This window comes from Caloenas nicobarica, chromosome 39, assembly GCF_036013445.1.
Source record: "Caloenas nicobarica isolate bCalNic1 chromosome 39, bCalNic1.hap1, whole genome shotgun sequence".
Lineage (NCBI taxonomy): Eukaryota > Metazoa > Chordata > Aves > Columbiformes > Columbidae > Caloenas > Caloenas nicobarica.
The window spans coordinates 489983-515995 of NC_088283.1; the positions used below are offsets into that span (position 1 = coordinate 489983).

Genomic DNA, 26013 nt, shown 5'->3' on the forward strand with positions numbered 1-26013 from the left:
CTAAAGCTTCCAGAAGGTCCCTGTGACCCCCAGAAGGTCCCTAAAGGTCCCCGAAGGTCCCTATGACCCCCAGAAGGTCCCACTGAGCCCCATTGAGCCCCAGAGCCCCCATGACCCCCAGAAGGTCCCTAAAGGCCCCAGAAGGTCCCTAAAGGCCCCATTGAGCCCCAGAGGCCCCTGTGACCCCCAGAAGGTCCCTAAAGGCCCCAGAAGGTCCCTATGACCCCCAGAAGGTCCCACTGAGCCCCATTGAGCCCCAGAGCCCCCATGACCCCCAGAAGGTCCCTAAAGGCCCCAGAAGGTCCCTAAAGGTCCCATTGAGCCCCAGAGGCCCCTGTGACCCCCAGAAGGTCCCTAAAGGCCCCAGAAGGTCCCTATGACCCCCAGAAGGTCCCTAAAGGTCCCCACTGAGCCCCAGAGCCCCCATGACCCCCAGAAGGTCCCTAAAGGTCCCAGAAGGTCCCTATGACCCCGAGAAGGTCCCTAAAGGTCCCAGAAGGTCCCCATGTCCCCCAGAAGGTCCCTCCACCCCCCCCCCCCAGGCCATCCCCTGCGCACCCACCGGGGGGTTCGGGGTCCCGTCGGTCGGCGGGGTCGTAGAGGGCGGAGATGGCGGAGGAGATGCTGTTCTGCAGGTCCTGGTTCTTGCTGACCGAGTCCTCCTCGTCGGACGAGAACGACGGCAGCGTCTCCAGGTTGCGCTTCAGCTCCTCGTCCAGGCGCTTGCAGGGGCTGGGACAGGCCATGACCAGCCCCTCGCCCTCCGGCCCCTCCAGCGCCCCCCCGGGTAACATGGCGGGGAATTGGGGGGCCGGGGGGGCGCGGGGGGTCCTGGAGGGGCTGCTGGCGGGGGGGGGCGGGGGCTGGCGCTTCCCGGCCTTGAGGAAATCGAGGAACGAGGCCATGAAGCCCGACTTCATCTCCGGCTGCTTCTCCTCCACCTCCTTGATCTTGGCCTTGATGCGCTCGCGGGTCTGGCTGCTGTCCGGGGGGGCGGCGTCGGGCCCCGGGGGGGCGCCCGCGGGAGGGCCCCCCGAGTCGGGGGGCACGGGGGGGTCGGCGGCCTTAGGGACGGGGAGTTTGAGCTGGGGGAGACGTGGGGGGGGCGGTGAGGGGAATCCCCGGCGTGTCTCAGCGCCCCCGTGATTGCCCCGTGCCCCCAATGCCCCCAGTGCTGCCCAGTGACCCCAGTGCCCCCAGTGCCCCCAGTGCCCCCCAGTGCCCCCAGTGCTGCCCAGTGCCCCCCAGTGCCCCCAGTGCTGCCCAGTGACCCCAGTGCCCCCAGTGCTGCCCAGTGCCCCCCAGTGCCCCCAGTGCCCCCCGGTGCTGCCCAGTGACCCCAGTGCCCCCCAGTGACCCCAGTGCTGCCCAGTGCCCCCAGTGCTGCCCAGTGACCCCAGTGCCCCCCAGTGACCCCAGTGCTGCCCAGTGACCCCAGTGCCCCCCAGTGACCCCGGTGCTGCCCAGTGCCCCCCAGTGCCCCCTGGTGCTGCCCGGTGCCCCCCAGTGCCCCCCCGTGCCCCCCAGTGCTGCCCAGTGCCCCCCGGTGCTGCCCAGTGACCCCCAGTGCCCCCAGTGCTGCCCAGTGCCCCCCAGTGCCCCCAGTGCCCCCAGTGCCCCCCAGTGCTGCCCAGTGCCCCCCAGTGCCCCCAGTGCCCCCCAGTGCTGCCCAGTGCCCCCAGTGCCCCCCAGTGCTGCCCAGTGCCCCCCAGTGCTCCCCAGTGCTGCCCAGTGCCCCCAGTGCCCCCCAGTACCCCCAGTGCCCCTAGTGCTGCCCAGTGCCCCCCAGTATCTCCCAGTGCCCCCAGTGCCCCCCAGTGCTGCCCAGTGCCCCCCGGTGCCCCCAGTGCTGCCCAGTGCCCCCAGTGCCCCCCAGTATCTCCCAGTGCCCCCAGTGCTGCCCAGCGCCCCCCAGTTCACTCCAAATGCCCCCAGTATCTCCCAGTGCGACCCCAGTGCTTCCCAGTGCCCCCCACCATCTCCCAGTTCATTCCCAGTACCCCTGTTATTGCCCAGTGCAACCCCAGCGTCTCCCAGTGCCCCCCAGTACCTACCGGTACAACCATGAGCTCCCACCGCCCCCCAGTTCCTCCCAGTGACCCAAGAGCCCCCAGCAATCACCCCAAGACTCCCCCTCCAGTACTGACCAGTGCCCCCCAGTAACGACTGGAACCGCCCCCCGCAATGAGCCCAAACAGCCCCTGCGCCCCCAAACCCCCCCCAATTCTCCCCAAATGCCGCCCTCGGGGGCTCCATCGCTGCATCCAACCTCGGGGAACCCCCAAACTCACCTCGAGGGGCTCCGGCCAGCGCCGTCCCCAACCTTGGGGGGCCCTCAGGATACGGGGGAACCCCTCAAATCCCCCCAGCGACCCCCCAGAGGCCCCTGGGATCCCCAGAAGGTTTTTATGACACCCAGAAGGTCCCTATGAGCCCCAGAAGGTCCCTAAAGGTCCCCAAAGGTCCCTAAAGGACTTAGAAGGTCCCTATGAGCCCCAGAAGGTCCCTAAAGGTCCCAGAAGGTCCCTAAAGGACTCAGAAGGTCCCTAAAGGTCCCAAAAGGTCCCTAAAGCACTTAGAAGGTCCCTATGAGCCCCAGAAGGTCCCTAAAGGTCCCCAAAGGTCCCTAAAGGACTCAGAAGGTCCCTATGAGCACCAGAAGGTCCCTAAAGATCCCTGTGAGCCCCAGAAGGTCCCTAAAGGTCCCAGAAGGTCCCTATGAGCCCCGCAAAGTCCCTAAAGGTCCCAGAAGGTCCCTAAAGGACTTAGAAGGTCCCTATGAGCCCCAGAAGGTCCCTAAAGGACCCAGAAGGTCCCTAAAGGACTCAGAAGGTCCCTAAAGGTCCCAGAAGGTCCCTAAAGGACTCAGAAGGTCCCTATGAGCCCCAGAAGGTCCCTAAAGGTCCCAGAAGGTCCCTATGAGCCCCACGAAGTCCCTAAAGGTCCCAAAAGGTCCCTACAAGCCCCAGGTTTTTATGGGTCCCAGGAAGCCCAGATGAGCCCCAGAAGGTCCCTAAAGGTCCCAGAAGGTCCCTATGAGCCCCAGAAGGTCCCTATCACAGAATCCCAGAATGTCAGGGACCGGAAGGGACCCCGAAAGCTCATCCAGCCCAATCCCCCCGCCGGAGCAGGAACACCCAGAGGAGGTTACACAGAACCAGGCGGGTTGGAATGAATCCAGAGGAGGAGACTCCACAACCCCCCTGGGCAGCCTGGGCCAGGCTCTGGCACCCTCATCGCGAACAAGTTTCTTCTCAAATTTAAGTGGAACCTCCTGTGTTCCAGTTTGCACCCATTACCTCTTGTCTTATTCCATTCTCCTGACACCCACCCTTTATATATTTATAAACATTGATGAGATCAGCCCTCAGTCTCCTCTTCTCCAGCTCCAGAGCCCCAGCTCCTCAGCCTTTCCTCGCACGGGAGATGCTCCACTCCCTGCAGCATCTTCGTGGCTGCGCTGGACTCTCTCAACAGTTCCCTGTCCTTCTGGAACTGAGGGGCCCAGAACTGGACACAATATTCCAGATGTGGTCCCACCAGGGCAGAGCAGAGGGGCAGCAGAACCTCTGGACCTACTGAGCACCCCCCTTCTGATCCACCCCAGGTCCCACTGGCCTTCCTGGCCACAAGGGCCCAGCGCTGGCCCAGCCCACAGCACCTGCTGTACCCGGATGGTCACCCATCCACATACTAACCGGGCCCGACCCTGCTTAGCTTCCGAGATCAGGATCCAGTGCTGGCTCAGCCCACAGCACCTGCTGTTCCCAGATGGTCTCCCATCCAGGTACTAACCGGGCCCGACCCTGCTTAGCTTCCGAGATCAGGATCCAGTGCTGGCTCAGCCCACAGCACCCGGTGCTCCCGCCTGGTCTCCCATCCAAGTACTAACCGGGCCCGACCCTGCTTAGCTTCCGAGATCAGGATCCAGTGCTGGCTCAGACCACAGCATCCAGTGTTCACAGCTGGTCTCCCATCCAAATACTAACCGGGCCCGACCCTGCTTAGCTTCCGAGATCAGGCGGCCTCAGAGTGCTATTGGTGCATATACTCCAAATATATATATTTCCCAAGTACATCGTGATAGTATCTGAACTAAATCCTTTTTTCAGGGGCAGAGAAAAGGAGAAGGAGAACATGTCTGACCTACTGACCAGCCCCCTTCTGATCCACCCCAGGTGCCATTGGCCTTCCCGGCCACAAGGGCCCAGTGCTGGCTCATGGTCACCCTGCTGTCCCCAGGACCCCCAGCTCCCTTTCCCCTACACTGCTCTCTAACAGCTCATTCCCCAACCTGTACTGGAACCTGGGGTTGTTCCTGCCCAGATACAAGACTCTACACTTTCCCTCGCTATATTTCATTCAACTTTTCCCCGCCCAGCTCTCCAGGTCTCTGGATGGCAGCGCAGCCCTCTGGCGCGTCAGCCGCTCCTCCCAGCTTGGTGTCACCAGCAAACTTGCTGACGGTACGTTCGATCCCCCCATCCAAGTCGTTGATGAATATACTGAACAGGACCGGTCGCAGTACCGACCCTTGAGGGACTCCACTAGATACAGCCCTAAAACCGGACTCTATCCCATTGACCGCGACTCTCTGGCTTCTCTTCCTCAGCCAGTTCGCGGTCCAGCTCACTACCCGATCGTCCACTCCACACCTCCTCAGTTTAGCCGTGAAGATGCCGCGGGAGACGGTGCCAAATGCTTTGCTGAAGTCAAGGTAGACCGCATCCACCGCTCTGCCATCGGCAATCCACCCTACAAGGTCCCTAAAGGTCCCCATGAGCCCCAGAAGATCCCTAAAGGACCCGGAAGGTTTCTATGAGCCCCACAAAGTCCCTAAAGGTCCCTACAAGCCCCAGGTTTTTATGGGTCCCAGGAGGCCCCAATGAGCCCCAGGTCCCTAAAGGACCCAGAAGGTCCCGATGAGCCCTAGAAGGTCCCTAAAGGTTCCTGTGAGCCCCAGAAGGTCCCTAAAGGACCCAGAAGGTCCCGATGAGCCCCAGAAGGTCCCTAAAGGTCCCAGAAGGTCCCAATAAGCCCCAAAGTGTCTCAGAAGGTCCCTACGAGCCCCAGGTTTTTATGGGTCCCAGGAGGCCCCAATGAGCCCCAGAAGGTCCCTAAAGGACCCAGAAGGTCCCTATGAGCCCCAGAAGGTCCCTAAAGGACCCAGAAGGTCCCGATGAGCCCCAGAAGGTCCCTAAAGGTTCCTGTGAGCCCCAGAAGGTCCCTAAAGGACCCAGAAGGTCCCCATGAGCCCCACAGGGTCCCTAAAGGTCCCAGAAGGTCCCAATAAGCCCCAAAGTGTCTCAGAAGGTCCCTACGAGCCCCAGGTTTTTATGGGTCCCAGGAGGTCCCGACGAGCCCCACAGGGTCCCTAAAGGACCCAGAAGGTCCCCATGAGCCCCAGAAAGTCCCCAAAGGTCCCAGAAGGTCCCGATGAGCCCCACAGGGTCCCTAAAGGTCCCAGGAGGCCCCAATGAGCCCCAGAAGATCCCTAAAGGTCCCAGAAGGTCCCGATGAGCCCCAGAAGGTCCCTAAAGGACCCAGAAGGTCCCCATGAGCCCCAGAAGGTCCCTAAAGGTCCAGAAGGTCCCGATGAGCCCCACAGGGTCCCTAAAGGACCCAGAAGGTCCCTAAAGGTCCCAGAAGGTCCCCATGAGCCCCAGAAGGTCCCTAAAGGACCCAGAAGGTCCCAAAAGGTCCCAGAAGGTCCCCATGAGCCCCAGAAGGTCCCTAAAGGTCCAGAAGGTCCCCACGAGCCCCAAAGTGTCTCAGAAGGTCCCTACGAGCCGCAGGTTTTTCTGGGTCCCAGGAGGCCCCGACGAGCCCCAGAAGGTCCCTAAAGGACCCAGAAGGTCCCGATGAGCCCCAGAAGGTCCCTAAAGGTTCCTGTGAGCCCCAGAAGGTCCCTAAAGGTCCCAGAAGGTCCCTACGAGCCCCAGGTTTTTATGGGTCCCAGAAGGTCCCGAGGAGCCCCAGAAGGTCCCTAAAGGTCCCAGAAGGTCCCCATGAGCCCCAGAAGGTCCCCAAAGGTTCCTATGAGCCCCAGAAGGTCCCTAAAGGACACAGAAGGTCCCTATGAGCCCCAGAAGGTCCCTAAAGGTCCAGAAGGTCCCCACGAGCCCCAAAGTGTCTCAGAAGGTCCCTACGAGCCGCAGGTTTTTCTGGGTCCCAGGAGGCCCCAATGAGCCCCACAAGGTCCCTAAAGGTCCAGAAGGTCCCTATGAGCCCCACAGGGTCCCTAAAGGTCCCAGGAGGTCCCCATGAGTCCCAGAAGGTCCCTAAAGGACCCAGAAGGTCCCCACAGGACCCAGAAGGTCCCCCCGAGCCCCAAAGTGTCTCAGAAGGTCCTAACGAGCCCCAGGTTTTTCTGGGTCCCGGGAGGCCCCAACGAGCCCCAGAAGGTCCCTAAAGGACCCAGAAGGTCCCGATGAGTCCTAGAAGGTCCCTAAAGGTCCCAGAAGGTCCCGAGGAGCCCCACAGGGTCCCTAAAGGTCCCAGAAGGTCCCAATGAGCCCCACAGGGTCCCTAAAGGACTCAGAAGGTCCCTAAAGGTCCCAGAAGGTCCCCATGAGCCCCAGAAGGTCCCTAAAGGTCCCAGGAAGCCCCGATGAGCCCCACAGGGTCCCTAAAGGACCCAGAAGGTCCCCATGAGCCCCAGAAGGTCCCCAAAGGTCCCCACGACCCCCAGGAGGCTCCTCCGGCACTCGGGACGTCCGTGCGGGTCCCAGAAAGCCCCTCCGCGCCCCCCCCCCCCCGCCCCGGCGTCCCCCCGAGTGCTCACCTTGAGGGGCTTGAGGGTCTCCGGGTCGCCCCCTTCCTCGCCGCCCCTCTTGCCCCGGCCCCGGCCCCGGCCCCGCGGCTTCTTGGGCCCGTCGGGCGGCAGGAAGGCGGCGGGTTCGGCCAGGGGGCGGATGCGGGGGCGGCCGCGGGGCCGGGGGGGCCCTTCCCGCTTGGGTTTGGTGGGTTTGCGGCCGCGTTTCTTGGGGCCGGGGTGGGCGCCGGGGTGGGGGCAGAAGTCGATGTCGCCCATGGGGCTGAGGCTGGGCCGGGCCCGGCAGCTGGAGATGAGGTCGGGGAGCAGGTCGGGCAGGCGGCGGCTGTTGAGGCGGATGTCGGCGGGGACGTCGGCCTTGTCCTCGTCGTCCTCGAACTCGTACTCCTGCGCGTAGTTCTTCTTGGGGGGCGGGAAGGGGTCGCGCTTGCGGAGCAGGTGGAACGAGGAGGTTTTGAGGAGCTTCTTGGGTTTGGAGGAGCAGAAGAGCGGGGCGGGCGCGGGGGGCTTGGCGGGCTCGCCCGTGCTCTGGATCAGCCCCAGCGGCTCCGTGTTGACGGTCGAGGGCAGCTCGTGCTTCTGGGGCTCCAGCGCCAGGGCCGGGGGGTCGGCGGGCGCGCCGTCGGCGGGGCAGAACGCGGGGTAGCTCTGCGCCATGTCGTACGGGGGGGGTTTCATGCCCTCGGCGCGCGGCTCCTCGTCGTCCTCGGCGCCCTTGGCGAAATCCTCGGGGGGGGGCCCGAACATGTCCTCCATCCCCGGGAAGAACCCGCGGTCCTCGTCCTGCAGCAGCGCGTCCGGGAAGCAGATGGACGTGAGCGGCACGAAGCGGCTCTTGCCCCCCGCCGGGCTGCCCGCCTCGGCGAACTGGTCCTTGCTTTCCAGCTGGGGGGGGGCGGGCACGGCCGGGCCCCCCTCGGGGTCCAAGAGGTGTCCCGGGGGGCCCTGCACCCCGCCGCTCGGCGCCAGGTGCGGCTCCAGGCCCAGGGGGGGCTCCAAGAAGTCCTGGATCTCCTGGGGGGGCGGCAGCACCTCCATGGAGTCGGGGGGCAGCGGGGGGGGCCCCTGGTGTAAATGGGCCTCGAGGAGCAGCTGCGGCGAGGGGGCGGCCGGGGGGGCCGGGGCGGCGGGGGGGGGCGGCGGCGGGGGCGGCGGCGGCGGCGGCGGGGGGGGCGGCATCCGCTGCTGCTCCAGCAGGTGGACGTCCAGGGGGGGCCGGCCCTTGGGGCGGGGGGGGTGCAGCTGGCTCTGCGTGTGGGTCAGCACGGAGGGCAGCAGCGGCCCCCCCGCCCCCGGCACCAGCTCGCCGGGGGGGTCCAACAGCAGCCCGTGGGGTTCCAGGGGGGGCCCCTCAGCCACCAGCCGCCCGTGCTCGGGGGTTTTGGGCATGTAGCCTAAATCCTTCCCCGGCCCCCCCGCTTTCTTCATCTCCTGCCCGTAGGAATCCAGGGCGGCCGGGGGGGGCGGCTGGTGGCCGTAATGCACCACCGAGGTGGCCGCCAGCCCCTCGCCGCCCCCCGGGCCGCCCCCCCCGGCCCCCCGGTACTCCTTGGGCCGCTCGGGCTTCTTCTTCTCCTTGAGCAGCGCCAGCTCCAGCGCGCCCGGCGCCTCCAGGTTGGAGTTGGGCCGGATGACGCTGTGCAGCTGGTACCGCTCCTCGGCCTTGCCCAGCGCCCCGAACCCCCCCAGCGCCTTGGCCGGGCCCCCCCCGCGCTCCTCGCACGCCCCCAGCCCCTCGCCGGGCCCGCGCGGGGGGCTCGGCGCCTGCAGCAGGTGCTGGATCAGGAAATCCTCGTCCTCGCTGCGCTCGGCCGCCAGCAGCTCCGCGTCGCCTTTGGCCCCTTTGCCGAAAGCGGCGGCAGCGGCGGCGGCGGCGGGGGGGGGACGCTCCAACCCCCCCGCCCCGTAAGTCGGGCTCATGAAGGACGGGGACAAAACGGAGCCCAAGTATTTTTGGGACTGGCCCGGGGACGCGCCGCTCTGGGGCCGCGCGGCCGGGGGCGACTGGAGGGGGCGGATGATGGGGGACGGGCTGGACCCCCCCAGGCCGGCGTAGGGCAGCGGGGCCGGCATGGCGGGCGAGTGGCCGGTGCTGTAGGTGAGCGAGGGGCTGGCGGTGGGTAACCCCTGCGACGGGGGGGCCGGGGGGCCGTACCCCGCCGCCGGCCCCCCCTCGGGCTGCACGGCGTAGGGCAGCGCCTGCAGCTGCTCGGGGGAGTAGGTCTGGCCCTGGCTCACGCAGGGCTGCAGCGCCTGCCCCCCCTGCGCCCCGCTCTGCCCCCCGGCCCCCTGCGCCCCGCTGAAGCCCGCGCCGGGCTGGGCGCCCCCCAAGCTCTGCGGGGCCGGGGGGTTGGCGGCGTAGCCCGCGCCGGGCCCCATAGCCAGCAGGTTCTGCGGTTGCCCCGGGGAATAAGCGGGGGACTGGCTGGCGATGACCGAGCTGGGTTTGGGGGTGCTGGGGGTGTAGCTGCTTTGGCACTTGGGGGTGGCGGTGGAGCGGGGGGGCTGCCGGGACGCCGAGTAGCTCTTGGACTTGGTGCCGCCGTTGCCGGCGCCGCTGCCGCCCGCCGAGTACGCCGGCGATTGGATGATGGGCCGGTAACTCTGCGCCGGTTCCTGCCGGGGCGCCGGGGGGTTTTTGGGGGGCGGCTGCGGCTGCGGCTGCTGCTGCTGCTGCTGCTGGGAGCCCTCGGAGCTGGCGGGCGACTGCTCGCCCAGGGGGCTGCAGGCCAGCGCGGCGCGGTGCGGCATCTGCTGGTAGGTGCCGCCGCAGCTCAGGTAGTGCTGGAGGCTGTGGGGCGCGGGGGGCAGCTGCGCCTGGGCCCCCCCCGGCCGCTGGTAGTGCTTGATGACGCTGTCCTGGCGCGGCACGGCGCGCTCGCCGCCGCCGCCGCCGAACACCGAGGCGTTGTACAGCTGCGCCGGCTGCTCCAGCAGGTTGAACTGGGACGAGCTGGGCGGCCCGCGGTACGCCGAGCTCTGCGCCGGCAAACCCGAGCCCAGCACGGCGCTGCCCAGGCGCTCGAAGCCCAGCGAGGACGGCACGCTGGGCTGCGCGGGTTTGATGTGCAGCAGCGGGTCGTGCGGCGACAGGAGCCCGTTGGAGCCGGGGCTGAAGGCGGCGTCGGGCAGGCTGAGCGGGGAGCTCACCGGGAAGCTGCGCCCGCTGAACGGCGCCGGGTGCTGGTACGCGCTGAGCGCCGAGGACGACGGGAACGTCCCCGAGCCTGGCAGAGCCCCCGAGATGAACAGCTCGGCCGGTGCCGGGGTGTGCATGGCTGCGGGGGGGAGAAGCGGGGTGAGCGGGGGGCGAGTGAGGGACCCCCGGGGTGAATAGGGGTGAGTGGGACCCCTGTGGGGCGAGTGGGAACCCTGTGGGGCAAATGGGGGACCCCTGGGGCGAGTGGGGACCCCTGGGGTGAGCGGGGACCCTGTGGGGCAAGTGGGGGACCCCTGGGGCGAGTGGGAACCCTGTGGGGCAAATGGGGGACCCCTGGGGCGAGTGGGGACCCTGTGGGGCAAATAGGGGACCCCTGGGGCAAGTGGGAACCCTGTGGGGCAAATGGGGGACCCTGTGGGGCAAGTGGGGGACCCCTGGGGCGAGTGGGGGACCCCTGGGGCGAGTGGGAACCTCTGGCGTGAGCGGGGACCCTGTGGGGCAAATAGGGGACCCCTGGGGCGAATGGGAACCCTGTGGGGCAAATAGGGGACCCCTGGGGTGAGTGGGGAGTCAGTAATGCAAGTGGGACCCCCCCCCCAGGGCAAACAGGGACCCCCCGGGGTAAGTAGAGACCAGCTTGGCGTAAATAGGGACCCCCTGGGGTAAATAGGGACCCCCTGGGGCAGGTTCCAGCCCCCAGGTCAGTGTGTCCCCCCCCAGGTCACCGTGTCCCCCCCCAGGTCAGTGTGTCCCCCCACCATGGTCAGTGTGTCCCCCCGCCCAGGTCACCGTGTCCCCCCCAGGTCAGTGTGACCCCCCCCACCATGGTCAGTGTGACCCCCCCCCCCCCCAGGTCACCGTGTCCCCCCCAGGTCAGTGTGACCCCCCCACCATGGTCAGTGTGTCCCCCCCGCCCAGGTCACCGTGTCCCCCCCCAGGTCACCGGGACCCCCCCGGGTGAGCCGAGGCCCCCAGACCCACCAGTTTGCCAGGAGGGCGTTCGGAACTGGGAGAGCAGGGATGAGGCCGAGGGGCCGGGCTGGGGCGCCCGCGACTCCAGCGCCGAGATCAAGTTCATGACCGAGGCGTCGGGGGCCGCCCCCCCCGCGTGGTGCAGCCCGGTCTCAAACAGCCCCGACAGCCCTGCGGACACAGGGGACACGCTGGGGACACCCCCCTGGACAGGGGACAGTGTGGGGACACCCTGGGGACACCCCCCCAGGACAAGGAACAGTGTGGGGACACCCCCCCAGGACAGGGGACACCCTGGGGACACCCCCCCCTGGACAGAGGACACCCTGGGGACACCCCCCCTGGACAGGGGACAGTGTGGGGACACCATGGGGACACCCCCCCTGGACAGAGGACACCCTGGGGACACCCCCTAGACAGGGGACACCCTGGGGACACCCCCCCCAGACAGGGGACACCACAGGGACACCCCCCCAGGACAGAGGACAGTGTGGGGACACCCCCCCAGGACAGGGGACACCCTGGGGACACCCCCCCTAGACAGGGGACACCCTGGGGACACCCCCCCAGGACAGGGGACACCCTGGGGACACCCCCCCTGGACAGTGGACAGTGTGGGGACACCACGGGGACACCCCCCCAGGACAGGGGACACCATGGGAACACCCCCCCGGGACAGGGGACAGCGTGGGGACAGCGTGGGGACACCCCCCCTGAATGGGGACAGCGTGGTGCCACCATGGGGACACCCCTCTGGGACAGGGGACACCCCGCCTGAACAGGGGACAGTGTGGGACACCGTGGGGACGTGGTGGGGACACCGCTCTGGGACAGGGGACACCCTGGGGACACCACGAGGACATGGTGGGGACACTTATCTGGGACAGAGGACCGCGTGGGGACACCACAGGGACACCCCCGCGGGACAAGGGACACCCTGGGGACACCCCCGCGGCAGAGGGAACAGCATGGGGACACCATGGGGACACCCCTCTGGGACAGGGGACAGTGTGGGGACACCGCAGGGACACCCCTCTAGGAGAGGGGACACCGTGGGGACACCATGGGGACATCCCCCCTCCCAAGATTGGACACACTGGGGACACCACGGGGACACGAGCCTGTGGACGGGGGGGCACCGGTGTGACCGTGGGGACACGTGTGGGGACACGGAGCTTGGGGACATGGGGACGAAGGGCCACAGGAACCACAGGTTACAGTGACAAAGGGACCCAGGGTTGGGCTGTCACAACGCCAAGAGTTCGGGGTGACAAAGGAACAACAGGACTGTGGGGACATGGGGGTCGCGGGGTTGGGGGATCGGGGTGACGCGGTGAAAAAGTGATAGGGGACGGAGGGGACGTGGTGACGAAGGGACCTGGGGACCCTGGGGCCGGGGTGATGAAGGGACCCCAGGTTGGGGTGACACGGGGTCGGGGTGACAAAGGGACCTGGTGTTGGAGGGACACAATGACGCGCGGTTGGGGGGTGGCAGTGACACGGGGTGACCCAAGTTTGGGGTGACCCAGGATTGTGGTGTCACGGTGACGTGAGCTCCGAGTGACCCGGTGACAAAAGGACCCGGCGCCGGGTGACGCAGGGCCGGGGTGACACAGCGACGCGGTGACAAAGGGACCCAGGGCTGGGGTCAGGGGGACGCCGTGGGGACACGGGGTGGGGGGGTCACGGGGACCACGGGGTGACGAGGGTGGGTGACATGGGCTTGGGGTGATGGGGCGGCCGGGGCTGGGGGATCGGGGTGACAAAAGGGGGGGTGACAAAAGGGGGGGTGACAAAAGGGCGGGTGACAAAAGGGGGGGTGACAAAAGGGGGGGTGACAAAAGGGGGGGACCGGTGGTACCCGGGTCCATAGCCCTACAAGGAGTGGGGGTTCCCTGGGGGGTGACCTGTACGTGGGGGGTGGTGGGGGTGACAGGGGGGGTGACAGAGGGGGTGACAGGGGGAGGGTGACCCGTACCTGGGGGGTGGTGATTGGCCGCATAGCCCTGCAGCGGGTGGGGGGCCCCGTAGGGCTGTCGGTGCAGCAGGTCGGGGTCGGGGTGCGACCCCCGCGACCCCCCGTACACCAGGCTGGGGGGGGGGACAGGGCGGTCAGTGACACCGGGGGAGGACACCCCCGCACACCCCAACGCGGTTGTGAGCGCCCAGGGGTGTGTAACGGGAGCGACACACGGTTGTGAGCGCCCACGGGTGTGACACGCGCGTGCAAACGGGTCACGGGTGTGCAACAGTCGTGACGCAGTCGTGAGCGCCCACGGGTGTGTAACGGGTGCGACACACAGGTGGGAGCGCCCACGGGTGTGCAACAGTCGTGACACAGTCATGAGCATCCATGGGTGTGTAACGGGTGCGACACACAGGTGTGAGCGCCCACGGGTGTGTAACGGGTGTGACACACAGCTGTGAGCGCCCACGGCCGTGCAACAGTCGCGACACATGGTTGCGAGCGCCCACAGGTGTGCAACAGTCGTGACACAGTCGTGAGCGCCCATGCGTGTGTAACGGGTGTGACACACAGGTGGGAGCACCCACGGGTGTGCAACAGTCGTGACACAGTTGTGAGCGCCCACGGGTGTGTAACGGGTGTGACACATAGGTGTGAGCGCCCACGGGTGTGCAACAGTCGTGACACCGTTGTGAGCGCCCACGGATGTGTAACGGGTGTGACAGAAAGGTGGGAGCGCCCACGGGTGTGCAACAGTCGCGACACATGGTTGTGAGCGCCCACAGGTGTGTAACGGGTGTGACACACAGGTGGGAGCACCCATGGGTGTGCAACAGTCGTGACATCGTTGTGAGCGCCCACGGGTGTGCAACAGTCGTGACACCGTTGTGAGCGCCCACAGGTGTGTAACAGTCGTGACACAGTCGTGAGCGCCCATGCGTGTGTAACAGGTGTGACACACAGGTGGGAGCAACCACGGGTGTGCAACAGTCGTGACACCGTTGTGAGTGCCCACGGGTGTGTAACGGGTGTGACACACAGGTGTGAGCACCCACGGCTGTGCAACAGTCGCGACACATGGTTGTGAGCACCCACGGCTGTGCAACAGTCGCGACACATGGTTGCAAGCACCCACGGGTGTGCAACAGTCGTGACACAGTTGTGAGCGCCCACGGGTGCGTGATGCGTGTGACGCACAGGTGTGAGCACCCACGGCTGTGCAACAGCCGCAACACGTGGTTGTGAGCGCCCACGAGTGTGCAACACCCATGACACAGCTGTGAGCGCCCATGGCTGTGCTACAGTCGTGACATCGTTGTGAGCACCCACAGGCGTGCAACAGTCATGACACACTGTTGTGAGCGGCCCACAGGTGTGCAACAGGCGCGTTACACGGCACAGAACCCCATGCAGCGGCGTGATAAGTGCGATGGGGGGTTGTGAGCAGCTCACGGTGTGACGGGCGGTTGTGAGCAGCTCACGGGTGTAACAGGCGGTTGTGAGCAGCTCACGGGTGTGACGGGCGGTTGTGAGCAGCTCACAGGTGTAACGGGCGGTTGTGAGCAGCACACAGTGCGACGGGCGGTTGTGAGCAGCTCACGGGTGTAACGGGCGGTTGTGAGCAGCTCACAGTGCGACGGGCAGTTGTGAGCAGCTCACGGTGTGACGGGCGGTTGTGAGCAGCTCACGGGTGTGACGGCTGATTGTGAGCAGCTCACAGTGCGACGGGCGGTTGTGAGCAGCTCACGGGTGTGACGGGCGGTTGTGAGCAGCTCACAGGTGTAACGGGCGGTTGTGAGCAGCTCACAGTGCGACGGGCAGTTGTGAGCAGCTCACGGTGTGACGGGCGGTTGTGAGCAGCTCACGGGTGTGACGGCTGATTGTGAGCAGCTCACAGTGCGACGGGCGGTTGTGAGCAGCTCACGGGTGTGACGGGCGGTTGTGAGCAGCTCACGGGTGTAACAGGCGGTTGTGAGCAGCTCACGGGTGTGACGGGCGGTTGTGAGCAGCTCACAGGTGTAACGGGCGGTTGTGAGCAGCACACAGTGCTACGGGCGGTTGTGAGCAGCTCACGGGTGTAACGGGCGGTTGTGAGCAGCTCACAGTGCGACGGGCAGTTGTGAGCAGCTCACGGTGCGACGGGCAGTTGTGAGCAGCTCACGGTGTGACGGGCGGTTGTGAGCAGCTCACGGGTGTGACGGCTGATTGTGAGCAGCTCACAGTGCGACGGGCGGTTGTGAGCAGCTCACGGGTGTGACGGGCGGTTGTGAGCAGCTCACGGTGCGACAGCTGTGACAGGCGGCGCCGTCCGGCCCGTGACCCGCAGGACCCGCCTGTGCGGCCACGGTTGTGCAAGAGGCGCACGACGGGTGTGAGCCACGCACAGACGTGCAACGGGTGCAACGCGAGGAGCCAAACCGCTCACAGTCGCGCGACAGGCATTGTGAAAAGCTCGCGGGTGCGACGGACAGCGCAGAACCAGCTACAGTCACGCAACAGGCACCGCCGCACGGTTGTGAACAACCCGCGGGAGCGCGAGGGGGTGACGCACCGATGAAGCCGCCACGGGCACCACGAGCCCCCCGTGCGACAGGCGCTCGTGCAACACGCGCGGCTGCACAACGGGTGCGACGGGCGCTCTGCACTGCCGCACGGCACAACAGGCGCAGCGCCACGGGAACCCCGGCAACACCCGCTGCACCAGCACCCCAACACCTGCTGCACAGAGACCTGAGCTCCCGGGGCACCCCAACACCTGCTGCACAGACACCCCAGCACCCCAACACCTGGTGCACAGAGACCTGAGCTCCCGGTGCACCCCAACACCTGGTGCATGGACACCCCAGCACCCCAACACCTGGTGCATGGACACCCCAGCACCCCAACACCTGGTGCACAGAGGCCTGAGCTCCCGGTGCACCCCAACACCTGGTGCATGGACACCCCAGCACCCCAACACCTGGTGCATGGACACCCCAACACCCCAACACCTGCTGCACAGAGACCTGAGCTCCCGGTGCACCCCAACACCTGGTGCACGGACACCCCAGCACCCCAACACCTGGTGCACAGAGACCTGAGCTCCCGGTGCACCCCAACACCTGGTGCATGGACACCCCAGCACCCCAACACCTGGTGCATGGACACCCCAGCACCCCAACACCTGGTGCACAGAGGCCTGAGCTCCTGGGGCACCCCAACACCTGGTCCAGGGACACCCCAGCACCCCAACACCTGGTCCAGGGACACCCCAGCACCCCAACACCTGCTGCACCGAGACCTGAGCTCCCGGGGCACCCCAACACCTGGTGCATGGACACCTCAGCACCCCAATACTCCTGCACCCCCAGTCCTGATGCACGGAGATCGGAGCCCCCAGTGCACTCCTGCCCGAGTGCAGGGACCCCCCAACACCTGCTGCACAGAGACCTGAGCTCCCGGGGCACCCCAACACCTGGTGCATGGACACCCCAGCACCCCAACACCCGGTGCACAGAGACCTGAGCTCCCGGGGCACCCCAACACCTGCTGCACAGACACCCCAGCACCCCAACACCCGGTGCACAGAGACCTGAGCTCCTGGTGCACCCCAACACCTGGTGCACGGACACCCCAGCACCCCAACACCTGGTGCACAGAGGCCTGAGCTCCCGGTGCACCCCAACACCTGGTGCATGGACACCCCAGCACCCCAACACCTGGTGCATGGACACCCCAACACCCCAACACCTGCTGCACAGAGACCTGAGCTCCCGGTGCACCCCAACACCTGGTGCACGGACACCCCAGCACCCCAACACCTGGTGCACAGAGACCTGAGCTCCCGGTGCACCCCAACACCTGGTGCATGGACACCCCAGCACCCCAACACCTGGTGCATGGACACCCCAGCACCCCAACACCTGGTGCACAGAGACCTGAGCTCCTGGGGCACCCCAACACCTGGTGCATGGACACCCCAGCACCCCAACACCTGGTGCACAGAGACCTGAGCTCCCGGGGCACCCCAATACCCGGTGCATGGACACCCCAGCACCCCAACACCTGGTGCACCGAGACCTGAGCTCCCGGTGCACCACAACACCCGGTGCAGGGACACCCCAGCACCCCAACATCTGGTTCACAGAGTCCTGAGCTCCCGGGGCACCCCAACACCTGGTGCATGGACACCCCAGCACCCCAACACTGGCTGCACCGGGACCCCAGCACCCAAGGCACAGACATCCCAGCACCCCAATACCCATTGCACAGACACCTGAGCCCCTGGTGCACCCCAACACCTGGTGCATGGACACCCCAGCACCCCAATACTCCTGCACCCCCAGTCCTGATGCACGGAGATCGGAGCCCCCAGTGCACTCCTGCCCGAGTGCAGGGACCCCCCAACACCTGCTGCACAGAGACCTGAGATCCCGGGGCACCCCAACACCTGGTGCATGGACACCCCAGCACCCCAACACCTGGTCCAGGGACACCCCAACACCCCAACACCTGCTGCACAGAGACCTGAGCTCCCGGGGCACCCCAACACCTGGTGCATGGACACCCCAGCACCCCAACACCTGCTGCACAGAGACCTGAGCTCCCGGGGCACCCCAACACCCGGTGCACAGACACCCCAGCACCCCAACACCTGGTGCACGGACACCCCAGCACCCCAACACCTGGTGCACAGAGACCTGAGCTCCTGGGGCACCCCAACACCTGGTGCATGGACACCCCAGCACCCCAACACCTGCTGCACCGAGACCTGAGCTCCCGGGGCACCCCAACACCCGGTGCACAGACACCCCAGCACCCCAACACCTGGTGCACGGACACCCCAGCACCCCAACACCTGGTGCACAGAGACCTGAGCTCCTGGGGCACCCCAACACCTGGTGCACAGACACCCCAGCACCCCAACACCTGGTGCACGGACACCCCAGCACCCCAACACCTGGTGCACAGAGACCTGAGCTCCTGGGGCACCCCAACACCTGCTGCACAGACACCCCAGCACCCCAACACCTGGTCCAGGGACACCCCAGCACCCCAACACCTGCTGCACCGAGACCTGAGCTCCCGGGGCACCCCAACACCTGGTGCATGGACACCCCAGCACCCCAATACTCCTGCACCCCCAGTCCTGATGCACGGAGATCGGAGCCCCCAGTGCACTCCTGCCCGAGTGCAGGGACCCCCCAACACCTGCTGCACAGAGACCTGAGCTCCCGGGGCACCCCAACACCTGGTGCATGGACACCCCAGCACCCCAACACCTGGTCCAGGGACACCCCAGCACCCCAACACCTGCTGCACCGAGACCTGAGCTCCCGGGGCACCCCAACACCTGGTGCACAGACACCCCAGCACCCCAACACCTGGTGCATGGGCACCTGAGCCCCTGGTGCACCCCAACACCTGCTGCACGGACACCCCAGCACCCCAACACCCCGTGCACAGAATCCTGAGCTCCCAGTGCACCCCAACACCTGGTGCACGGACACCCCAGCACCCCAACACCTGGTGCACAGAGACCTGAGCTCCCGGGGCACCCCAACACCCGGTGCACGGACACCCCAACACCCCAACACCTGCTGCACAGAGACCTGAGCTCCCGGTGCACCCCAACACCTGGTGCATGGACACCCCAGCACCCCAACACCCCGTGCACAGAATCCTGAGCTCCCAGTGCACCCCAACACCTGGTGCACGGACACCCCAGCACCCCAACACCTGCTGCACAGAGACCTGAGCTCCCAGTGCACCCCAACACCTGGTGCATGGACATCCCAACACCTGGTGCACAGAGACCTGAGCTCCCAGTGCACCCCAACACCTGCTGCACAGACACCCCAGCACCCCAATATCTGGTGCACAGACACCTGAGCTCCCAGTGCACCCCAACACCTGCTGCACAGACACCCCAGCACCCCAACACCTGGTGCACAGACACCCCAGCACCCCAACACCTGGTGCATGGGCACCTGAGCCCCTGGTGCACCCCAACACCTGGTGCACGGACACTCCAGCACCCCAACACCTGCTGCACAGACACCCCAGCACCCCAACACACGGTGCACAGAGACCTGAGCTCCCAGTGCACCCCAACACCTGGTGCACAGACACTCCAGCACCCCAACACCTGGTGCACAGAGACCTGAGCTCCCGGTGCACCCCAACACCCGGTGCAGGGACACCCCAGCACCCCAACACCCGGTGCAGGGACACCCCAGCACCCCAACACGGCTGCACGGCCACCCCGGCCCCGTGTCCCCGCTCGGCCCCCAGCCGTCCCGCAGCCGCAGCCCCGGCGCACACACACCGGAGCCCCCAGCACCGGCCCCCCCGCCCCCCCCGCCGCTCGGACCCGCCGCGCTCCCGCTGCCGCTGCCCGCGGGGCTCCCGCCGCCCCGGCCCCGGCCCGGCCCCGCTCACCTGGCCTTGGCGGAGCGCTCGTAGGTCCAGCCGGGCCCGGCGGCCAGCGGGTCCCCGAAGCCGGCGGCCGGGTAGTTCCTGTCCATGGGGGCGGCGGCCCGGCGGGGCGCTCAGCGCGGGCGGGGCGGGGCGGGCCGGGCCGGGTCCCCCCGCGGCGGCGCCCCCGGGGCCGGGCCGGGCGCTGGGCCGAGGGCGGCGGCGGCGGCGGCGGGAGCGCTCACGGAGCGGCCATGTTGGCTGGCGGGGCCGCGCCGCCGCCGCTTCCTCCCACAATGCACCGCGCGGCGCGGCGGGGGGCGGGGCCGGGGGCGGGGCGGGGGGCGGGGCGAGGGGCGGGGCGAAGCGATGCGGCGGGAGAGCGGCCGGGATGGGAAGGGGCGGGGCGGGGCGGTGTGAGGCGGAGCGGTGATTGGTGGGATCGGGGAGGGGCGGGACCAGGCGGCGCGGGGCGGAGCGGTGATTGGTGGGATCGGGGAGGGGCGGGGCGGGGCGGCGCGGGGCGCAGCGGTGATTGGTGGGATCGGGGAGGGGCGGGGCGGGGCGGTGTGGGGCGGAGCGGTGATTGGTGGGATCGGGGAGGGGCGGCGCGGGGCGGCGCGGGGCGGAGCGGTGATTGGTGGGATCGGGGAGGGGCGGGGCCGGGGGCGGTGGGGGGCGAAGCGGTGATTGGTGGGATCGGGGGAAGGGGCGGGGCGAGGGGCGGGGCTAGGCGGAGTGGCGGGAGAGCGAAGGAGGCGGGCCCGGGGCGCGGGAAAGGGGCGGGGCCCCGAGGGGGGGGGCGGAGCGGTGATTGGTGGGATCGGGGAAGGGGCGGGGCCGGGCGGCGCGGGGCGGAGCGGTGATTGGTGGGATCGGGGCGGGGCCAGGCCGCGTGGCGGGAGAGCGAAGGGGCGGGGAAAGGGGCGGGGCCGAGCGGCGGAGGGGGCGGGGCGCGGAGCGATGATTGGTTGGGTCGGAAAGGGGGCGGGGCGAGGGGCGGGGCCAGGTGGTGGGTGTGGCGGGGGAGGGGGCGTGGCCGGACAGGGAAAGGGGCGGGGCCAAGCGGCGGCGGGCCGGGAAAGGGCGGGGCCACGGGAGGGGCGGGGCCGGCGGGAGGGGGCCCCGCGACCCCCCCGCCCCCCCCGGCTCGGTGTTCCCGGGGCTCCCTCCCCCAGCGGGCACCGGGACGTCACTGGGGAAACGGGCGGTGACTGGGGGAAAAACCGGGGGGTCCGGTGTGTGCCGGGGGGGACCGGAGGAGCCGGAGGTCCCCGGAGAGAGGGAGGGAGGGACCCGGGGGGGGTGACGGGGAAGAACCGAGAGGGGCAGCGGGGGGTCCCGAGAGGGAACCGGGAGGTTCCGGGGCCGGGGGGGCGGGGGAAGCGGCCCCGCAGCCACTTCCGGCGGAAGGAGGCGGTGGAGGGGAGGAGACGGACACTTTCCGTCGGCGCGCACTTCCGGTCGCGGCGCTTCCGGTTTCCGGCGCGGCGGGAGGAGCGGGAGCGGCGGTAGGTGGGGGGGCGGAAACGGGACCCCCGGGACCCCCGGAACCCCCGGGACCCCCCCGGACCACCGGAACCACCGGGACCCCCCCGGAACACCGGGACCCCCCGGGACCCCCCGGTGCCGCGGGGCCCTGACGGTGCCGCCGGTGCCGCCCGCAGCCGCCATGACGCGCCACGGGAAGAACTGCACGGCCGGGGCCGTGTACACGTACCACGAGAAGAGGAAGGACACGGGTGGGACACGGGGACACGGGGGGACGTGGGGTCACGGGGGGACATGGGAGGACACGGGGTACATGGGGACACGGGGGGACACGGGGACACGGGGAGGACATGGGGGGACACAGGGGGACATGGGGATACGGGGGGGACATGGGGGGACACACGGGGATACGGGGGGGGACATGGGGACACGGGGGGACATGTGGACACGGGGGAGAAGGGGGGGACATGGGGGGACACGGGGGACATGGGGACACGGGGGAGAAGGGGGGGACAGGGACATGGGGGGGACAAGGGGACACAGGTGGGACATGGGAGGACACACGGGGACACGGGGGGGGACATGGGACACAGGTGGGACATGGGGGGACATGGGGACACGGGTGGGACATGGGGGGACACACGGGGACACGGGGGGGAACATGGGGACACGGGGGGACATGTGGACACGGGGGAGAAGGGGGGGACACGGGGACATGGGGGGACACGGGGACATGGAGACACGGGGGAGAAGGGGGGGGGACAAGGGATATGGGGGGGACAGGGACATGGGGGGGACAAGGGGACATGGGGGGGCAGAGGAACATGGGGACCCGTGGGGGACATGAGGACACCGGGGGGGGGACATGGCAGGGACAGGGGACCCGGCGGGGGTGGAGGAACGGGGGGGACCATGGGGGGACAGGGGGACCCGGGCGGGGCAGAGGGATGGGGGGACACGGGGACATGGGGGAGAAGGGGGGGGGACAAGGGATATGGGGGGGACAGGGACATGGAGACCCGGGGGGGACATGGGGACACGGGGCGGGCAGAGGAACATGGGGACCCATGGGGGACATGGGGGGGACATGGAGACCCAGGGGGGACATGGGGACACGGAGGGGACATGGGGACAAAGAGAGGGACAAGGGGACATGGCGGGGGCAGAAGAACATGGGGACCCAAGGGGGACATGAGGACACCGGGAAGGACAGGAGGACATGGGGGGGACATGGGGAGAATCGGGGGGACAAGGATATGGGGGGGACATGGAGACCCGGGGGGGACATGGGACACGGGGCAGGCAGAGCGACATGGGGGGGACAGGAGACCTGGGGGTGACATGGGGACAAAGGGAGGGACAAGGGGACACGGGGGGGGCAGAGGAACATGGGACCCAAGGGGGACATGAGGACACCGGGGGGACAGGAGGACATGGGGGGGACATGGGAGAAGGGGGAGGGGACATGGGGGTGACGGGGGGACACGGGGCCGGGGGGGTGACGGGAGCTGCCACCGTCCCCGCAGCCGCCTCCGGGTACGGGACCCAGCGCGTGCGGCTCGGCCGGGACGCCGTCAAGGACTTTGACTGCTGCTGCCTGTCCCTGCAGCCCTGCCGCGACCCCGTGGTGACGTGAGTGCCCGAACACCCCGAAACTGCCCCAAAATCACCCCAAAATCAGCCCCAAAATCACCCCAGCCCTGCCGCGACCCCGTGGTGACGTGAGTGCCCGAACACCCCGAAACTGCCCCAAAATCACCCCAAAAATCAGCCCCAATCACCCCCAGCCCTGCCGCGACCCCGTGGTGACGTGAGTGCCCGAACACCCGAAACTGCCCCAAAATCACCCCAAAATCAGCTCCAAAACACCCCGGACCTGCCGCGACCCCGTGGTGACGTGAGTGCCCGAACACCCCAAAACTGCCCCAAAATCACCCCAAAAATCAGCCCCAATCACCCCCAGCCCTGCCGGCGACCGCGCGACGTGAGTGCCCGAACACCCCGAAACTGCCCCAAAATCACCCAAAATCACCCCCAGCCCTGCCGCGACCCCGCGGTGACGTGAGTGCCCGAACACCCCGAAACTGCCCCAAAATCACCCCAAAAATCACCCCCGAATCACCCCCAGCCCTGCCGCGGCCCCGTGGTGACGTGAGTGACCAAAACCACCCAAAATGACCCAAAACCGCCCCAAAAATCAGCCCAAAATCACCCCCAGCCCTGCCGCGACCCCGCGGTGACGTGAGTGCCCAAACAGCCCGAAACTGCCCCAAAATCACCCAAAATCACCCCCCAGCCCTGCCGCGACCCCGTGGTGACGTGAGTGCCCAAACACCCCGAAACTGCCCCAAAATCACCCCCAAAAATCACCCCCAGCCCTGCCGCGACCCCGTGGTGACGTGAGTGCCCGAACACCCCGAAACTGCCCCAAAATCACCCCAAAAATCACCCCCAAAATCACCCCCAGCCTGCCGCGACCCCGTGGTGACGTGAGTGCCCGAACACCCCGAAACCGCCCCAAAATCACCCCAAAAATCAGCCCCAAAATCACCCCCAGCCCTGCCGCGACCCCGTGGTGACGTGAGTGCCCGAACACCCCGAAACCGCCCCAAAATCACCCAAAAATCAGCCCCAAAATCACCCCCAGCCCTGCCGCGACCCCGCGGTGACGTGAGTGCCCGAACACCCCGAAACTGCCCCAAAATCACCCCAAAATCACCCCAAAATCACCCCCAGCCCTGCCGCGACCCCGTGGTGACGTGAGTGCCCGAACACCCCGAAACTGCCCCAAAATCACCCCAAAAATCACCCCCAGCCCTGCCGCGACCCCGTGGTGACGTGAGTGCCCAAACACCCCGAACTGCCCCAAAATCACCCCAAAATCAGCCCCAAATCACCCCGGACCTGCCGGGACCCCGCGGTGACGTGAGTGACCAAAACCGCCCCAAAATAACCCCAAAATCACCCTAAAATCACCCCCAAAACACCCCAGTCCTGCTGCGACCCCGTGGTGACGTGAGTGACCAAAACCACCCAAAAATGACCCAAAACCGCCCCAAAATAACCCCAAATCATCCCCTGCTTGGACCCGGCGGTGACGTGAGCGACCAAACCGCCCCAAAATCACCCAAAACCGCCCCAAAATCACCCAAAACCGCCCCAAAATCAGCCCTAAAACACCCGGGACCTGCCGGGACCCCGCGGTGCCACAAATGACCAAAACCGCCAAAAAATGACCCAAAACCGCCCCAAAATAACCCAAAATCAGCCCCGGCCCTGCAGGGCCCCCCCGAGATGACGTGAGTGCTGAAACACCCCAAAATCATCCCCGAATCCCCCCCAAACTGCCCCAAATCCCCCCCATCCCCTCCGGTGCCCCCCAAGCTGTGGGGATCCCCCTGTTTTCGGGGTCCCCCCGTTTTCGGGGTCCCCCCATTTTTGGGGTCCCCCCCGCAGCCCCAGGGGTTCCTGTTCGAGCGCGAGGCCATCGTGGGGTATCTGCTGCACCGCAAGAGCCAGATCCAGCGCCAGACCAAGGTGGGGGGGTCCCCAATATCTGGGGGGGGTCCCCAATATTTGGGGGGTCCCCGATATCTGGGGGAGAGGGGGAAAAATCGTGGGGGGACCCAGGAGTCCGGGGGGTGTTTGACGTTGATTGGTCTTGGGGGGGGGGGGAGATTTGGGGGGGGTCCCCAATATCTGGGGGGGGTCCCCAATATCTGGGGGGGTCCCCAATATCTGGGGGGAGAGGGGGAAAAATCGTGGGGGGACCCAGGAGTCCGGGGGTGTTTGATGTTGATTGGTCTTGGGTGGCGGGGGGGGAGATTTGGGGGGAGCCCCAATATCTGGGGGGGTCCCCAATATTTGGGGGGGTCCCCAATATCTGGGGGGGGTCCCCAATATCTGGGGGGGGGGTCCCTGTTTTTTTGGGTTGTCCCATATATTTTTTGGGGGGGGGGCTCCGTATTTTGTGGTATCCATATTTTTTGGGGTGTCCCCTCTGTTTTGGGGTGTCCCGTCTATTTTGGGGTGTCCAATGTGGTTTGGGGTGTCTGTGTTTCGGGGTGTCTGTGTTTCGGGGTGTCTGTATTTCGGGGTGTCTGTATTTCGGGGTGTCTGTGTTTCGGGGTGTCTGTGTTTCGGGGTGTCTGTATTTCGGGTGTCTGTGTTTCGGGGTGTCTGTATTTCGGGGTGTCTGTGTTTGGGGGTGTCTGTATTTCGGGGTGTCTGTGTTTGGGGGTGTCTGTGTTTCGGGGTGTCTGTGTTTGGGGGGTGTCTGTGTTTCGGGGTGTCTGTGTTTCGGGGTGTCTGTGTTTGGGGGTGTCTGTGTTTGGGGGTGTCTGTATTTCGGGGTGTCTGTATTTCGGGGTGTCTGTGTTTCGGGGTGTCTGTGTTTCGGGGTGTCTGTATTTCGGGGTGTCTGTGTTTTGGGGGTGTCTGTATTTCGGGGTGTCTGTGTTTCGGGGTGTCTGTATTTCGGGGTGTCTGTGTTTGGGGGTGTCTATGTTTTGGGGTGTCTCAGGCGTTCGAGCGGCAGCGGCGGCGGCAGCGGGAGCAGCGGGGGAGGGGCGGCCCCGAGGGGGAGGGGCCCAGCGGCTCCGGTACGGGGGGGGGAGGGGGGGGGATTTGGGGGGGCGGGGGGGGGGGTTGGGGTGACTTGGGGGGGGGGGGGATTTAGGGGTCTGGGGGGGTGGGGGGATTTGGGGGACTTGGGAGGTGGGGGGGGGTTGGGATTTGGGGGGGAGGGGGGCCTTGGGGATTTGGGGGTCTGGGGTGGGATTTGGGGGGGCAGGGTGGGGGTTGGGGTGACTGGGGGGGGGGTTGGGATTTGGGGGGCTGGGGGATTTGGGGGGGCGGGGTGGGGGTTGGGGGGACTTGGGGGGGGTTGGGATTTGGGGGGGTGGGGGGGATTTGTGGGGGGGTTGGGCAATTTGGGGGGCAGGGTGGGGGTTGGGAGGATTTGGGGGTGTTGGGGGGGATTTGGGGGGTGGGGGGTTGGAGGGTTTTGTGGGGGCAGGGTGGGGGTTGGGGTGACTGGGGTGGGGTTGGGATTTGGGGGGTGGGGGGTTGGGGGGATTGGGGGGGGCAGGGTGGGGGTTGGGGGACTCGGGGGGGGTTGGGGGATTTGGGGGGCAAGTTGGGGGTTGGGGGGATTTGGGGGTGGGGGATTTGGGGGCCTGGGGGTGGGGGATTTGGGGGTGGGGGGTTGGAGGGTTTTGGGGGGCAGGGTGGGGGTTGGGGGATTTGGGGGGC

General features: G+C 67.2%; 2 protein-coding genes across 2 annotated transcripts in view; one reads left to right on the forward strand and one right to left on the reverse strand.

Moving 5' to 3' along the window:
* The window catches only part of PRR12 (proline rich 12), a 32685-nt gene extending 13241 nt beyond the window's left edge, over positions 1 to 19444 (reverse strand). Inside the window, exons 1-5 of the mRNA XM_065655338.1 lie at positions 19294 to 19444; positions 12886 to 12998; positions 10917 to 11078; positions 6785 to 10053; positions 563 to 1085 (exon numbers count right to left, since the gene is read on the reverse strand). Coding sequence (XP_065511410.1) covers positions 563 to 1085; positions 6785 to 10053; positions 10917 to 11078; positions 12886 to 12998; positions 19294 to 19379 — 4153 coding nt within the window. The 5' untranslated portion in view covers positions 19380 to 19444. The remainder of the gene's footprint in view (positions 1 to 562; positions 1086 to 6784; positions 10054 to 10916; positions 11079 to 12885; positions 12999 to 19293) is intronic.
* A 1243-nt stretch (positions 19445 to 20687) lies between these two features.
* NOSIP (nitric oxide synthase interacting protein) lies at positions 20688 to 25794 on the forward strand. Its single transcript, XM_065655340.1, is given in 6 exon segments — positions 20688 to 20780; positions 20937 to 21011; positions 22287 to 22396; positions 24217 to 24297; positions 25283 to 25361; positions 25778 to 25794. Coding segments are annotated over 5 exon segments (357 nt in total). The 5' UTR covers positions 20688 to 20780; positions 20937 to 20941.
* The last annotated feature ends 219 nt before the right edge of the window (positions 25795 to 26013 follow it).